General features: G+C 45.1%; 1 protein-coding gene across 1 annotated transcript in view; it reads left to right on the plus strand.

Annotated features, from left to right (window-relative positions):
• Positions 1 to 16307, plus strand: part of LOC115166011 (multiple epidermal growth factor-like domains protein 6) — an 81784-nt gene that overhangs the window by 43308 nt on the left and 22169 nt on the right. Inside the window, exons 19-24 of the mRNA XM_029719611.1 lie at positions 249 to 380; positions 555 to 683; positions 894 to 1022; positions 2119 to 2247; positions 3738 to 3866; positions 13561 to 13689. Of these exons, the coding sequence (XP_029575471.1) occupies positions 249 to 380; positions 555 to 683; positions 894 to 1022; positions 2119 to 2247; positions 3738 to 3866; positions 13561 to 13689 (777 nt within the window). The remainder of the gene's footprint in view (positions 1 to 248; positions 381 to 554; positions 684 to 893; positions 1023 to 2118; positions 2248 to 3737; positions 3867 to 13560; positions 13690 to 16307) is intronic.

The raw sequence follows: 16307 nt of genomic DNA on the forward strand, positions 1-16307 counted from the left end.
TCAACGGAACCAATAGAAGAGTCAGAAAATTGCAAAACCTCGCCCATCTTGCGCTCCAGGCAGGCTAAAGTAGTTGAACCCAGGTCTGCTGCCACCACAGCTTGTAATAATAGTTATAATAACATTGTAGTTCATTAGTTGGTTCCTTCTTTGATCATGTTTTAGTGAAAAGGTGTGGCAAAAATATGAGATATGACTTATGGGGGTCATGACCTTGTGTTGATCTCTGAACTCTGTCTCCATGGCAGCATGTGATGCCCGGCACTGGGGGGCGGACTGTGCTAACATGTGTGAGTGCCCGGGCAGCGATGGCAGCTGTGACCTCATCACGGGGCAATGTCGCTGTGAGGCGGGCTACACGGGACCCCGCTGCCAACAGAGTAAACACTTACAGTATATATCCTTGTGTGTGTATGCTTGTGCACGTTCATGTGTGTGTGTCGATTTGTGTGTAACTGTACATACACTAGCTGGGTTGGGGACAATGCCTAGCAGGAAAAAGTGTTTTAGTTTCTCTCTGAGCTCTCTCTCTCTCTGCCCTGGCACTGCCACAGAGTGCCCAGAAGGCTCCTTTGGCGTAGGCTGCAGACACAGGTGCCAATGTGCCAATGAGGCGGCCTGTGAGCATGTTAGTGGAGCCTGCACCTGCCTCACTGGTTGGACTGGCACATACTGTGAAAAATGTAAGTGTGTGCTTGCGTGTGTTGGATAACTAATTTGATTATCTGAGCATGCCCACATGATATGCTTGGAGATGTGTAAGGTCGTAATAATTGACTTACCTGTGTAAATAAAGGTGACATAAAAAAGTGTGTGTGTGTGTGTGTGTGTGTGTGTGTGTGTGTGTGTGTGTGTGTGTGTGTGTGTGTGTGTGTGTGTGTGTGTGTGTGAAGCATGTCCTGACGGCTTCCATGGGCTGGAGTGTCAGCAGCAGTGTCAGTGTTCTAACGGGGGCCGATGTGACCACCTGACGGGTGCCTGCCACTGTCCAGACGGCTGGGTCGGACCACAATGCAACATCAGTGAGTTCCATTGGCTTAGGTCCTCTATGCAAATTCCATCCTGCCCACCCATGCACACATCCATCCACCCACCCATGTATGCATACACATACAGAACACATGGCAGGTAGCCTAGCAGTTAAGAGCGTTGGGCCTGTAACCAAAAAGTCACTGGTTTGAATCCCTGAGCCGACTAGGTGCCCTTGAGCAAGGCACTTAACCCGAATTGCTCCTGTAAGTTGCTGTGGAGAAGAGCTTCTGCTAAGCACACAAATGAATTATGTTAGTAACCATATGAGATCTGTTCTATTGCATTAAAGTTTATTTAAGATACTTTCAATAGTTCAACTCCGCACCGTAATCAGATTGTTTTAATTTCTCCAATAATTAAATGTTCCACTAACATCACATTAAGAGTTGTTTGTGTGAGAAAATGTTATGGAACACCCCTTTATAAGAGATTCTCTGGTACTTTTGTATACTTTTTAGCCAGTCGTTCTGAAAGTAATGCTCACGAGACAAAAGTGGTCCCCAAAAATGTATTACTACGTCACATATGTGCAGATATGTTCAATGTCATTGCTCTGCACTGCATCTCAGTGTTAGAGGTGACACTACAGACCCTGGTTTGATTCCGGGCTGTATCACAACCGGCTGTGATCGGGAGTCCCATAGGGCAGCGCACAATTGGTTTAATAAAAATAAATAAATGTGGCATTGAATAATCCCCTGGATCACTATAGTCATTTTTCAGCTTTGACTGGTAATGGGGTGCCAGGAGGGCCATACTTAGTGAATTGGAGGCCCCAGGTAGAGGCCAGTCTGAGGCCCCTGCCTAGAGCCGCCTCTAGCCTTTTGGGGGCCCTTAGTAAGATTTGGTTGTCTAATGGTAAGTCTGAGGAGGGCCCACAAAGAATGTGCGTGTGTGTGTGCCTGTGTGTGTGCCTGCCTGTTTGTGTGTGTGCGCCTATGTATGTGCCTGTGTGTGCCTGTGTTTGTGTGGAGAGCCGAGCATGGCACACAACTGTCACAACACCCTATTGTATCTGTATATAGTTACAGTATGTTATGGCTGTTTTTGTTCCCCCTGACTTTCTGTGCCCTGTTCCTGTGGTAGCATGCCAGGCAGGGTGGTTTGGCCATGGGTGTGAACACACCTGTGAATGCCGTAATAATGCCACCTGTGACCCTGTGAGTGGGCAGTGCCAGTGTACGCCAGGGTGGATCGGCCCCAGCTGTGAGAAAGGTACTGTCAGTGTGTGTGTGTGTGTGTACATGTGGGGGTTCGTAGGTCATTCCCCCAAGAGCGGTACTGTACTTTGGTCAAAACAAAAACTATTTATTTAACCTTATCTTAACATTCTGTCATAAAGAGCACGTTTCACTTAATTAAAAAACATGTTTTCCCATCTCAAGTGGTAAAAAACAGGCTATAGGAATTGCCAATGAAAATTTGTATTGTTTGTGTATTGTAGTGTTTAAAAGTGTGTGTGTGTGTGTGTGTGTATATATATATATATATATATATATATATATATATATGGTATAAAAATTAAATAATATTAACTGCCAGTTAAGTCCCAATTCAAGTAACAGAGTTGACCATAACAGGATTGACATTGCATCTTAAATCAGCCATAAATCCCCTTGTAACAGGGGGGATGTAAGCGTGTTGTGTGCATCAGGAAGGGACATGCAAGCTTAACATTTTTATTAATTTTTATATTCGATCCTGTCTATCTATGGGTAACAGGGTTGATGTGTTATGCTTGATGCTCTGTTTTCCACCATAAAACCTCAGAAAATTGCCAAAAAAGCTGAACTAGCTCACCTGCTTTTACACTATGATTTTACTGTTATGTTTTCAATGTTTCTTTTGAATAAAAATAAATAAAAATAGGAATAGTTTCACCATATTAAAATGAGAGTTCAGTTTTTATAACAGGGTTGGTCTTAAAATGAGATGGAAATGAATCACTTATCACATGAAAATAAATGATATTCTTCAGAAATGACTTTTTCAAAGCAACAAAAATAACTACAGCTTTACAATGATGGGGAAAACTTGGCAAACGTTTGGGGTTAAGTGAGTTAGTCTTCCTAGAAGTTGTGAAAATGCAGAATTTTGGCACTTTAGCAAGTCTTGATTCATATTCAAAATCTGATATTTTGAATTTTCCATGTGGTGTTTGCTAAAAATGCACCTCATTTAATATAACAGGCTTTTAAAATTCCATTTTGGTGGACAATTTCGACTTAAAATATCAATGCATGTGTGCCTGCGTAACAGAGAATGTATTATTTTGCCTACAAAATTGGAAAGTACATTTGAAAAGCAGGCTTTATTTAGCTGCTATTCAGTCCTCCACATCTGTACATTTCATTGAAGAAATAATGAGCGTCCTTGATGCTAAGTAATGGTAGCATTCCCTCCCGTTCCAAAGACTATTCATACAGGACAGTGGCTGCACCCTGATTCTCCACCCTTCACCCTAATGTGTGCAGTCATTCACTCCCCATAAAGGATTGAAATAGCACAGACTATACATACAATACTATACAGAACAATCTATACATACAATACAGTGGCTGCGATTTGACTATCTTCCCTTTCCCCTGAAGTGTGCACTCAACTTTTTCACTCCACTTCATGGATCAAAATGGAATGGACTTATGTACGTTTGAAATATGGTGGAATCTAGCTTGTGTTTACAGCGATGTGTATCTTACTTTCAGAATGTGTAGAAGGCTTTTATGGACAAGACTGCCAGCATCACTGCCTGTGTCAGAACGGAGGGGTGTGTGATCAGTTCTCTGGGCGCTGCTCGTGCTCCAATGGGTGGACTGGGGCAGCCTGCGAACTGGGTAAGTGGTGGATCAACTTCCAGGACCAAATAGGGAAGAAGGGGGGTTGGGAGATTTCCAATGCACTTAGGCCCTCTACAACGGTTAAAGGGATACTGCGAGATTCTGGCATTTAAGTCCTTTGTTCTACTCACCGAAAGTCCGATGAACTCGTGGATACAAATTAGTATGTCTCTGCGTTCTGTATGAAGGAAGTTAGCGGTTTGCGTTTGCGCAATTACTGAAAGTCTACAGGGACGGTAAATGCCAGAATCTCGCAGTATCCCTATAACGCAATAGCAGATAACGTTATAACTTGTCATAATGCAATAACTTTTTAACAGGGTAATGTAATAAGTTGTCAGATAATGTAGGCTAATAAACATGTCGAACAGATAATGTGGTATTTTTTCCCACTGTAATAAGTTAGTGTGTTATCCTGTGGTTAATTACATTATTAGGTGAGTAACAACTTTTTGGATGAATAATTCACTTCAAACGGATCATGTGATATTCCAAAATCCCTGTCTTTAAGATGTATAAAATGTAGTTTAAGGGTGATTCGCTGATCTGTCCACTATATGTGCTGGCTAGACCTAGTTACAACTATGCGTACCATGCAGACACCATATAATAAGTCCTTAATAGAAGTCTGAGTTCAACCTCCCGTATGTGCCACTCCCCCTCCCATTGTCCCTGTGTCTCAGCACATTTTCGAACAATGGCTGCAATAAAGTGGTTCTTCTAATCACAAAAGCTTGTGGTAGTGTAGATGTGAGCCATCAAAGGTTAATTCACAGTTCTTACCTGAGCATTTACAGTGCATTCGGAGAGTATTCAGACTCCTTCCCTTTTTCCACAATTTGTTACGTGATATTTCCTTTTTTACATTTTTAATACATTTGAAAAATGGTATGCATAGGTGTCCGAGCTGTGTGCTAGTAGTTTAAAACAGACACCTCGGTGCATTCAGCATGTCAACCTTTTTTATTATGTTTTGAATGGCATCCGAATAGCAAGTCAGTTGGTGTGATAAACAAATACATTTACTGTAAGTAGGCTTTACATAACAAGGGAAGTGGGTTATGGAGGAAGCAAAAGAGAGAAACCATATCATTTGTTGTGTCATTTCTTACCAACGGGCTGTGGGAAAAATGTAAATTACAGACTGTTTTAAACAGAATAAAACAAGTATCGGAATTGAGAATGTTGATGCCAAACAATGCAGGTCTGTGACATGAAATAGTCTAACACCTCACACACTGAAGGGTGACAACTTGAGAGGAGCAAACTGCTCCAGATAAAACATGCTCTTACCAGGATCTAATCTTCTCATTCTCCCCTTCATCTTTAATGTTGGCATTCAACCCCAGTGTTTGACCATAGCAGTTGCTTTCAGTCTATTGCTCGGATGTGTACCAGTACAGCTCTCTCATCATTGCCTCTTGTGTGTGACGTCTTCTTTCAAAACTCAATGTTTTCGAGAGAGAAGCTACATTATGGCTAAACTTGTCACAAAAATCAGATTATGTAGTACAAAATAAAAAATCTAATACATCGAACATCTTCCTCCGCAAGGCAGCTGAATTGTCCTCCTGGAGTTCTTTTGTTACATGGGGACTTGTTCACTTCTTCATGAGCCCAGATTGTAGAGGGGTCATCCGCATAGAAGAGCTCAAGGAGCAAAGTGAAACTGTATCATTTGTGCTATACCCAACACAGGTGTGGAGGGTCACCTGCTTGTGAGAATCACCAACGTGAACTGCCTGAATTTCACTGGTGTATTTACACAGGTAGTTCTCTCTAAAACTTTGGTTTTAGAAGTGGGGGGGAAATAATTATTATAATTTGTTTTATCCAGTCGGATAAACACTCCAAACAGCCTACCTGACTGCTCGGAGGCGTCTGCATGGTCCTAAAGCACACCTGTTTCAATATGCTTTGTGTTGTAGTCACGACAAACAAAGATATATAGTTAAGCAAACTTTACTAGGCATGTTGTCAACCAGCACATCCAGTACACGAATAAGTTAAGTAACAATTGGTTTCCATTTCCTGTGTAACATCAATATGAGTAACATCAATATTGCTACATGTTCTCTTTTTTTTTAACAACAAAGGCAGACTCCACCTAACTTTGGCTTGTAGTCCATGTCTGCAATAAACTGGAATGTGAACTGAATGTTTGTTTAATGTCTCTGACTGTCCATTACATTATTATTATTTTTACCTTCACACAAAGTCTTTCAGGTGTATAGGTCTTCGGACGGCCCTACCAAGCCTTGTGTGGGGAGTGTTGATTACGTCAGGAGGTGCTTGACCTGAGATGTTTGGATCTTCTTGTTGAGGTGCAGCGTTCACCTCTAGGTTGCGTTGGGCGTCAGCTAGTGCTCTGTTTACTGGCTCTGTGCCAGGCTCCTCAACAGTGGGGAAATCCTCCTCTATTTCTCTGCTCTTCCTCAGGTGTTTCCTGTTCCTCCTGAAGACTTGTCCCTGTTCTGTCTTCACCTCGTAGGACCTTTGCTCAACAGGTCTGACTACTGTGGCCCTCTGCCACCACTGTTTCTGTCCTGTGAGTGGCTGAACTCTCACCCTGTCATCTCGTTGCAGCTCTGTGAGATCCTTATCAGAGGTGTCGTAGTACTTTGCCTGTTTCTGCTGTCTTTCTTTGAACTTCTCCAGTTGACAGTTTGCCATCACCGGTCCCAGAAGGTTTTCACTCATTATAAGTAGTGTCTTTTTACGTCTTCCCATGAGTGCCATTGCAAGGCTGCTGTCTGTTCCTTGTGACAGGGTATTTCTGTGATCCAGCATGGCCAGGTATGGGTCAGCACCTGCTCTCTTTGCTTTTGCCATCAGTCTTTTGGCTATTTTCACTGCTGATTCCACTTTCCTATTACTTTGTGGGTACCCTGGAGACAATGTTTTGTGTGTAAAGTCCCAAGCCTTGCTGAAACTTCAGAACTCGTCTGAAGAGTACTGGGGACCATTGTCTGAGTAAAGGATGTCAGGTATCCCATAGTGTGCAGAGCGTGTCTTCAGTTTTCGAATGACCGTTTTCGACTGTGTGTTCTCCAAATGGTCTACTTCCCAGAAGTTGGAGAGATAATCAACTGTGACCATGTAGTCTCTGTCATTGAACTGGAACAGGTCAGTCCCTATTTTTTCCCAGGGACGCTTTGGTGCTTCGTGTGGCCTCAGCGTCTCTTTCTGCTGCTTCACACCCCATGCAGTGCAGGTGCTACATTGTGCCATATATCTTCTCAGCTGTGCATTCATGCCTGGCCAGTAGTCACACTCGCGAGCTCTTCTCAGACATCCCTCGATTCCTATGTGTGAGAAATGGATTGTCTGCATTATGTCTGACCTGAGGGCACTAGGCACAGCGACTCGCTCACCTCTGAAGATAACTCCATTTTGCACACTCAGCTCATCTCTGTTGGGAAAATACATGGCTACTTCCAAGGGTACATGTTCTTTCACTTCAGGCCACCCCTGCAGGATCACATTTTTCAGTGTCTGGAGCTCCCGGTCCAGCTCAGTGGCTCTCTGGATGGTCTTTAGTCTCTCGCTTGACACAGGGAGGTAGTGTATCATATTGATTGATTCCACATCGACCTCCACATGGCCTCTGTTGTCTTGTTCTGTGAGGTACGCCCTGCTCAGGGAGTTGGCCAGCACCACATGTTTACCCGGAACGTATCGGAGACTGACCTTGTAGTTTTGGAATCTCATGAGCATGCGTTGTAGCCTTTTTGGTGTGCTGAGGAGAGGCTTTGTCATGATGCTCTCTAGAGGCTTGTGATCTGACTGCACTTCCACAGTTCGTCCATATGTGAATTGGTGGAACCTCTCCATGCCAAACACCACTGCAAGCAGCTCCTTCTCTATCTGTGCATACCCTTTTTCAGTCTCTGTCAGGGCTCTGCTGGCGTGTGCTATTGGTTGTACTCCCTGCATCAAGGCTGCTCCTAACCCACTCTCTGAAGCATTACATTGTAGTACAAACTGCTCTGTTGGGTTGTAGTGTTTCAGCACAGGGGTCTGTGCACTGGTATCCCTGATTTAATTGAAAGCCTGTTCATGTCTCTCTGACCACTCCCACAGTGAGTCCTTGTGTGTTAGCTGTCACAGTGGCTCGCAGAGCTCCGTGGCGTGGCTGCAGAACTTGGCTAGGTAGTTTACCATGCCCAGGAAGCACTGCACCCCATGCACATCTGTAGGCCTAGGCGTCTGTCTGATGGCTGTCACTTTTCCTGGGTCCACTTTCAACCCCTCTGATGTTAGCAGGTGGCCAATGTAAGGCACTTCCTTCAGCCTGAGCTGCAGCTTCTCCGGATTCAGCTTGATATTGAGCTTCCTGCATCTGTCCAGGAGCATTCTCAGGTTTTTGTCATGGTCCAGAGTCGTCGCTTCATCGTTGTCTCCTTCTCCCACAATCAGGATGTCGCCTGCAATGATTTTGACTCCTGGAAGAACTTCCATTGCCTGGTTCAACTTCCTCTGAAAGATCTCTGGGGCTGGACTGATTCCCATTGGCATGCGCAGCCACCTATAGCGTCCCATGGGAGTAGAGAACGTGGTGATTCCTCCTCCAGTTCCACATGCCAAAATCCATTTTTACATCACAAACAGAGAACACGTGTGCTCTGTTCAGATCTGGCAGCACTTCTTCAATAGTGAGAAGTGGGTAATGGCTCCTCTTGAGCACCTTGTTGAGAGGTTTTGGATCAATACACACTCTTAGATTTCCAGACAGTTTCTTCACTACGATCAGGCTGCTTTTATCATCCTTCTTTTCTCTAGACCACTGAGCTCCTCTTTGTGGTTTATATAGTGCTATTGGCACTCTTCTCTTTGGCAGCTGGACGGGCTCCACTCGCTCACCCACTTCCAGCTTCAGTTTGCCGGGTAAGCATCCATCTCCCTGGAATACATCAGAGTACTCCTGTTTAATTTGCTCTTTAGTCCAGGATCCTGTTGTTTTCTCGATGGCCAGGATGTTGTGATGCTGCACAGTAATCAACTCCATTGCCTGGATAGCCTTACTGCCTAGAATGGGCCTGTGCACGTTCTTGTTGATGACAATGAACTCAACTCGGTAGGTTTTCTTATTGTGTGGATTGATCACTTTAAGTGTAGACTTCCCCAGTGGCATCAGAGTACTCTTGTTAAACAGCACCGATACCTGACTGCAGGGCTCTAGGTGACTGGCTTTTGTGAGGTTTGCAGGGATAACATTACAACTAGCACCACAATCTAGCTGAAATCTGACTGACTTTTTGTTGACCAGCATGGTTGCAAAGAGAGCTGCATTGGGGTCTGTGGTTTTGTTCTGTACCACGTTGATGCTCTATGACTTTGGCCCTAGTGTGATGCAGAGAACATCTTCACCGCTCTCTGAGTCAGCTGATGCATTTTCCATTGCCAGGACTGTTTCTCTTGCTGATCTCTGCACTTTTGCAAACTGTTGAGAAGTGATTGTTTTTTCCACAGGATTGACATTTTTTTCCATGTGCAGGGCATTTTTCCTTTTTTCTCTCATGTGTCCATCCACAGTATCTGCATTGTATAATGCTCTGTCCCTCAGTAAGGGTCTCCTCTCCCTCTGTCACTCTGTAGGGTCTTCTCTGTCTCTCTGTAGGGTCTCCTCTCCCTCTCTGTCACTCTGTAGGGTATCCTCTCCCTCTCTGTCCCTCTGTAGGGTCTCTTCTACCTCTCTGTCCCTCTGTAGGGTCTCCTCTCCCTCTCTGTCCCTCTGTAGGGTATCCTCTCCCTCTCTGTCCCTCTGTAGGGTCTCTTCTCCCTCTCTGTCCCTCTGTGGGGTCTCCTCTCCCTCTCTGTCCCTCTGTAGGGTCTCCTCTCCCTCTCTGTCCCTCTGTAGGGTCTCTTCTCCCTCTCTGTCCCTCTGTAGGGTCTCCTCTCCCTCTCTGTCTCTCTGTAGGGTCTCCTCTCCCTCTCTGTCCCTCTGTAGGGTCTCCTCTCCCTCTCTGTCCCTCTGTAGGGTCTCCTCTCCCTCTCTGCCCCTCTGTAGGGTCTCCTCTCCCTCTCTGTCCCTCTGTAGGGTCTCCTCTCCCTCTCTGTCCCTCTGTAGGGTCTCCTCTCCCTCTCTGTCCCTCTGTAGGGTCTCCTCTCCCTCTCTGTCCCTCTGTAGGGTTTCCTCTCCCTCTTTGTCCCTCTGTAGGGTCTGCTCTCCCTCTCTGTCCCTCTGTAGGGTCTCCTCTCCCTCTCTGTCCCTCTATAGGGTCTGTTCTCCCTCTCTGGTCCTCTGTAGGGTCTCCTCTCCCTCTCTGTCCCTCTGTAAGGTCTCCTCTCCCTCTGTCCCTCTGTAGGGTCTCCTGTCCCTCTGTAGGGTCTCCTCTCCCTCTCTGTCCCTTTGTAGGGTCTCCTCTCCCTCTCTGTCCCTCTGTAGGGTCTCCTCTCCCTCTCTGTCCCTCTGTAGGGTCTGCTCTCCCTCTCTGTCCCTCTGTAGGGTCTCCTCTCCCTCTCTGTCCCTCTGTAGGGTCTCCTCTCCCTCTCTGTCCCTCTATAGGGTCTGTTCTCCCTCTCTGGTCCTCTGTAGGGTCTCCTCTCCCTCGTCCCTCTGTAAGGTCTCCTGTCCCTCTGTAGGGTCTCCTCTCCCTCTCTGTCCCTTTGCAGGGTCTCCTCTCCCTCTGTAGGGTCTCCTCTCCCTCTCTGTCCCTCTGTAGGGTCTCCTCTCCCTCGCTGTCCCTCTGTAGGGTCTCCTCTCCCTCTCTGTCCCTCTGTAGGGTCTCCTCTCCCTCTCTGTCTCTCTGTAGGGTCTCCTCTCCCTCTCGCTCTCTTCCTGTGTTAATGCATGCACTGCTACATGCCCTGCACTTTTATGACTTTAGCTCTCTGTCTGGACAGTTCTGTAGCTCTTCCAATCTGTATGCATTTCTCTAAACTGAGATCAGTCTCTCTGAGTAAGCGCTTTGTTAAGTGTGGGTCACACGTGCCACACACAATCCTGTCTCTGATAAGAGAGTCTGTGATTACTCCAAAGTTGCAGGTGGCCACTAGAGTCCTCAATTCAGTGAGATATTTGTCTAAACTCTCATATTGGCCCTGACTTCGCATGAATATATGATATATCTCAATTGTTTCATTTTTCTTGGGATCACAAAATGCATCCAGTGCTGCAATTACTTCCTCAACAAAGATATTGTCTTTTGTACTGCCCACACAGTGGCTCTCACAAATCTCTATGCCTTTTTCCCCAATGAGATAATACAGTAGCTGTACAGTAGTCATCAGGTTTATCTCCCATTGTAAGAGCCATGTACAAATGTAATTCCTCTTTCCATCTTTTCCAGGTAAGTGCTAAATTACAATCATCAAAGTCTATTTTTCCCAGAGGTTTCAGTGCATTTTCCATGGCTATTTGTTTGTAGAATGAAATGTTAGCTACTCACAAATCTGCTTGTATCCAATAGCCAGCTAGCTTTTAGCATCGAGTCACTCACGATAGCCAGCTAGCGTTGACGTTCGGGCACGATGACTTGCTTGTAAATGAGGCACTTTTCCAAACTGCCGCCTGGGGTGTACTCTTCATTTACATCAATGAGATCCAGAATCTTTGAGTACCGCTGCCACCATGTTTCAGTATGCTTTGCTTAGTCACAACAAACAAAGATATATAGTTAAGCAAACTTTACTAGGCATGTTGTCAACCAGCACATCCAGTACACGAATAAAGTAAGTAACAATTGGTTTCCGTTTCCTGTGTAAAATCAATATTGCTACAACACCGTTGCCTCATTGTGTATCACATTCCAATGATAAAACTGGGGGGGACAAAAATGCAATTTCAGAATGTGGGGTGCATGTCCCCCGTCCCCCCCCGTCCGTCCCCCCGTCCCCAGTGAAAGTTGCGCCCCTGAGTTCTCTGCAAAGTCAATATGCACGTTGATCTCTTTCCGCAGATTCTCTTTTAATTCTCTCAGTTTGGAGTGTTGGTGTTGAATGTTGTACACGTGTTTCCCCAACTTCTCTTTCAATCCTTTGGAGAAGTCCTACAGTAGAATCTGCAGTGTGCCACAGACCTTTTCTTTTACTGTCAAATGTACAGTGAACTTCTCCATGTTTCCCTCTTTGTTTTTCCTTTTCTCTCTCTTCAGGTTTGTTTTTCCACTCAAACCACCATGTCTGCTCACCAGCATCAAAGTCAGATGTTTTAAGCTCTTTTGCTTGGCAAAGGGAGCACTCTGTGTACATGCACTCTTTCTTCACGTTCTCACAGCACAAAGTCTCAATTAGGTTCTCATTGTTGCTTCAGCTGATCTGTAGTTTGTCCGCCATGAACTAGAGGTTGGCGTGGGTTTTGCAGAGGCATGTGTCCCTATCCTGGACTGTTGGCTTGACAACCCAAAAAGGACGTATTTTGCGGAATTCATAGAATCCTATAGTATTGAAGACTTGTTGGCCTGTTTCCATTTGCCCTCATTTCTTTTGCTGAAAATCCAAATTCTCTGTTTGTGTCTTTGACCAGGCCATACTTTCTCAGGATGTTGCCTCTGAGCATTTTTGAAGCCACTTGCCACTTGTTTGTCCTTAGCACAGCACCTTTTTTGATACTTTTGCTTTAACTCTGCAATGATGGCATTTTGAAACAATAAAATCCTTTTCAAGTTCTTCGGAGTTCCCTTCATTTTCTGTTTTGTCTTTGGGGAATATTGTCTCTCCATTTTCTTCATCAGTTGATCATACCTGTTTTGGTATTTCTCAGTTTTCCGTTATGCTTTATCAAGTTTGACATTTGTCATGCAAAGATCTCTGTTTTTGAGCAACCTCTTCCAAACTTATTCCTTCTATCAAGTATTCAACTTCTCATTCCTGTTGCAGATGATGAGGAAGGGGTATCAGGGTGTGCATCAGGGGCAGGTAAGTTAGGGGCAGGTATGATGGCCTCATGTTCTGGCTGCAAGTCATCTGGTGAATAAGGTGTTGTGCTACCTGATAGGTAGGTCGCAATTGCAACTGTTCTCTTTAAAGTCTGTCTTCTATTCCGTTGGTTGCATTTCCATCTCTTGCTTCTTTGTCCTCGCTTTGTAAGCTCAGAGATAGATTTCACTTCTCCCTTTGTTTTTTCTTCCAGTATCTCTCCCTGTCTTTTTGCAGATGTTCTTAAAGGATCGTTTTTTAGTTTGTTTCTATGTCTGTGACCTCTGTGCTGTTTTATGTGGAATCTTCTAAAAACAAAGAAAAATACAACTTAAGTTTTCCAATTGTGCACACCTTGGAGCATTTTCTAGATTAAAGGAATTTAAAACATGAGCCTAAAGTTAAAAAAAGTAAAAAGTAATAACATAATGGATTTTTGTCATTTCCACCACGTTCTGTAGTTTCCGCCACAGTTAAGTTTGTGATGAAAATGACTGTGATGGAAATGATGCTTCTACTGTTTTTGGAGAAAAATTACAGACTGCTTAGCATGCTTTGGCTAGTATTACAGCTAGCATATAGTTTACATAAAATATATTTAAAAAATCAAAATTCTACCACAAATTAAAGAAATTTATAGCCTGTTTGGAAATGACTGACAATAAAATATTCTCTACACAAGTAATATTTACCTAGATTTTTCTTCAACTTCTGGACTTCACTTCTGGAACAACTGTCTCCTGCAGCCATGTGCTTCAGTGTCACAATAAGTTTCCATGGTAACTAAGTTAACATTCTCATGAATTCTTCCTGTCTCTCTCTCTGTCCCCAGAGTGTGCCCATGGCTGGTTTGGGGAGGACTGTGCTCAGCCCTGTGAGTGTTTGAATGGTGGTGTGTGTGACCGTCACATTGGAGAGTGCAGCTGTGGCCCAGGCTGGGTAGGACAGCACTGTCAGACAGGTAAGGAATAAGAATCCTAACCATGTTACCGTAAAATGGCATTCTCCAAGATGGCGAAGCAGCAAGATGTGTTTGGTTTTGTCCCGTGTAAATATTCAGCTTTATTTTAGATTTTTTTGTCATTTTTCTGTATACATTTCAATCTCTTTTTCCATTTTCAAATTAAATATACCTTCCTGCAACCCGCCTCAACCAACGTGGTACGGATCTGCTTTTTCTTTTAGACCTTATAACTAGATCTTCCATCAGAAGCTAGCCTTCAGAAGCTAGCTAGCTAATTAGCTATTAGCTATTTAGTCATTGTTAGCCACTGCTAGCAGTCTTTACCTTTAGCACAGACACCAGCTGCTTTAGCCCGGATAGCCTGGATAATATCTGCCCTGAGCATATCGGACTGCTTTTTTCCCCCCACTACATCACCGGATTCCTGCCGCAAGCTCTGGACCATTACACCAGATCATCGCAGCTAGCTAGCTGCTACCGAGTGGCTATTGTGGCTAACACCCTTGTCCAGAAGCAAACACCAGTTAGCCTGGAGCTAGGCCCATTCCCCCGGCTAGCAAACGAAGTATACCAACTACAATACCTCTCTTGCCAATTGGCCTGGACCCTTTGTCGACACGGAGCCCCGCCGATCCATCACAACTGGTCTGCTGACGTATTTCAGCTGATGTGCTCTCAATCGGCCTCTGCGTCGTTGATGTTGGTGAGGACCCAGCTACTAGCCCTGGCCCGCTAACTCTCTGAGCGTCGTGTCTCCCGCTCGCCTAGCGTAGTGACGATTGCCGAGCGGGTCCCTGTTTTGTCCATTGCTGCTTATTGGACCCTATGATCACTCGGCGACACAGTTGATGCCTACTGGACTGTTCATTAACACGGTACTTCATTTTGTTTATCTGTCGGCCCCAGCCTCGAACTCAGGCCCTGTGTGTAGCTAACTGACCCTCTCTGCCCATTCATCACTATTTACCCGTTGTTGTTGTCTTAGCCCTCCCAATGAACACCTGTAATTGCTTTATGCCTCCCTCTAATGTCAATATTCCTTGTATACTGTTGTTTAGGGTAGCTCTCATTGTTTTGTTTTACTGCGGAGCCCCTAGTCCCGCTCTACATGCCTTGGTTAGCTCCCTTGCCCCACCCCCCACACATGCAGAGACCGCACCTAGCTTAACTGATGCCTCCAGAGATGCAGCCTCTGTCATCGTCACTCAATGCCTAGGTTTACCTCCACTGTACTCGCATCCTACCATGCCCTTGTCTGTGCATTATGCCCTGAATTTATCCTACTACGCCCAGAAATCTGCTCCTTTTACTCTCTGTTCCGAACGTACCAGACGACCAGTTCTTATAGCCTTTAGCCGTACCCTTACCATACTCCTCCTCTGTTCCTCTGGTGATGTAGAGGTTAACCCAGGCCCTGTGTGTCCCCAGGCGCTCTCTTTTGTTGACTTCTGTAACCGGAAAAGCCTTGGGTTCATGCATGTTAATATCAGAAGTCTCCTCCCTAAGTTTGCTTTATTCACTGCTTTAGCACACTCCATCAACCCTGATGTCCTAGCCGTATCAAAATCCTGGCTTAGGAAGGCCACCATAAATTCTGACATTTCCATCCCCAATTACAAAATTTTCTGTCAAGATAGAACTGCTAAAGGGGGCGGAGTTGCAATCTACTTTAGAGATAACCTGCAGAGTTCTGTCATACTATCCAGGTCTATGCCCAAATAGTTTGAGCTACTACTTTTAAAAATCCATCTCTCCAGAAATTAGTCACTCACTGTTGCCGCTTGTTACAGACCCCCCTCAGCTCCCAGCTGTGCCCTGAACACCATATGTGAATTGATTGCCCCCCATCTATCGTCAGAGGTGTACTGTTAGGTGACCTAAACTGGGATATGCTTAACACCCCGGCCGTCCTACAATCTAAGCTAGATGCCCTCAAACTCACACAAATGATCAAGGAATCTACCAGGTACAACCCCAAATCCGTAAACATGGGCACCCTCATAGATATCCTCCTGACCAACTTGCCATCTAAATACACCTCTGCTGTTTTCAACCAGGATCTCAGCGACCACTGCATCATTGCCTGCATCCGTTATGGGTCCGCGGTCAAACGACCACCCCTCATCACTGTCAAACGTTCCCTAAAACACTTCTGCGAGCAGGCCTTTCTAAACGACCTGGCCCGGGTATCCTGGAAGGATATTGACCTCATCCCGTCAGTAGAGGATGCCCGGTTGTTCTTCAAAAGTGCCTTCCTCACCATCTTAAATACGCCCCTTTCACCATCTTAAATGTGCCCCTTTCAAAAAGTAAGAACAGATATAGCCCTTGGTTAACTCCAGACTTGACTGCTCTTGACCAGCACAAAAACATCCTGTGGCGCACTAGCTTCGAATAGTCCCTGTGATATGCAACTTTTCAGGGAAGTCAAGAACCAATATACACAGTCAGTTAGGAAAGCAAAGGCTAACTTTTTGAAACAGAAATTTGCATCCTGAAGCACTAATTCCAAAAAGTTTTGGGACACTGTCAAGTTCATGGAGAATAATAGCACCTCCTCTCAGCTGCCCACTGCACTGAGGCTAGGAAACACTGTCGCCACCGATAAATCCACG

The sequence above is a fragment of the Salmo trutta genome, chromosome 28, assembly GCF_901001165.1.
Source record: "Salmo trutta chromosome 28, fSalTru1.1, whole genome shotgun sequence".
Taxonomy (NCBI): Eukaryota; Metazoa; Chordata; class Actinopteri; order Salmoniformes; family Salmonidae; genus Salmo; species Salmo trutta.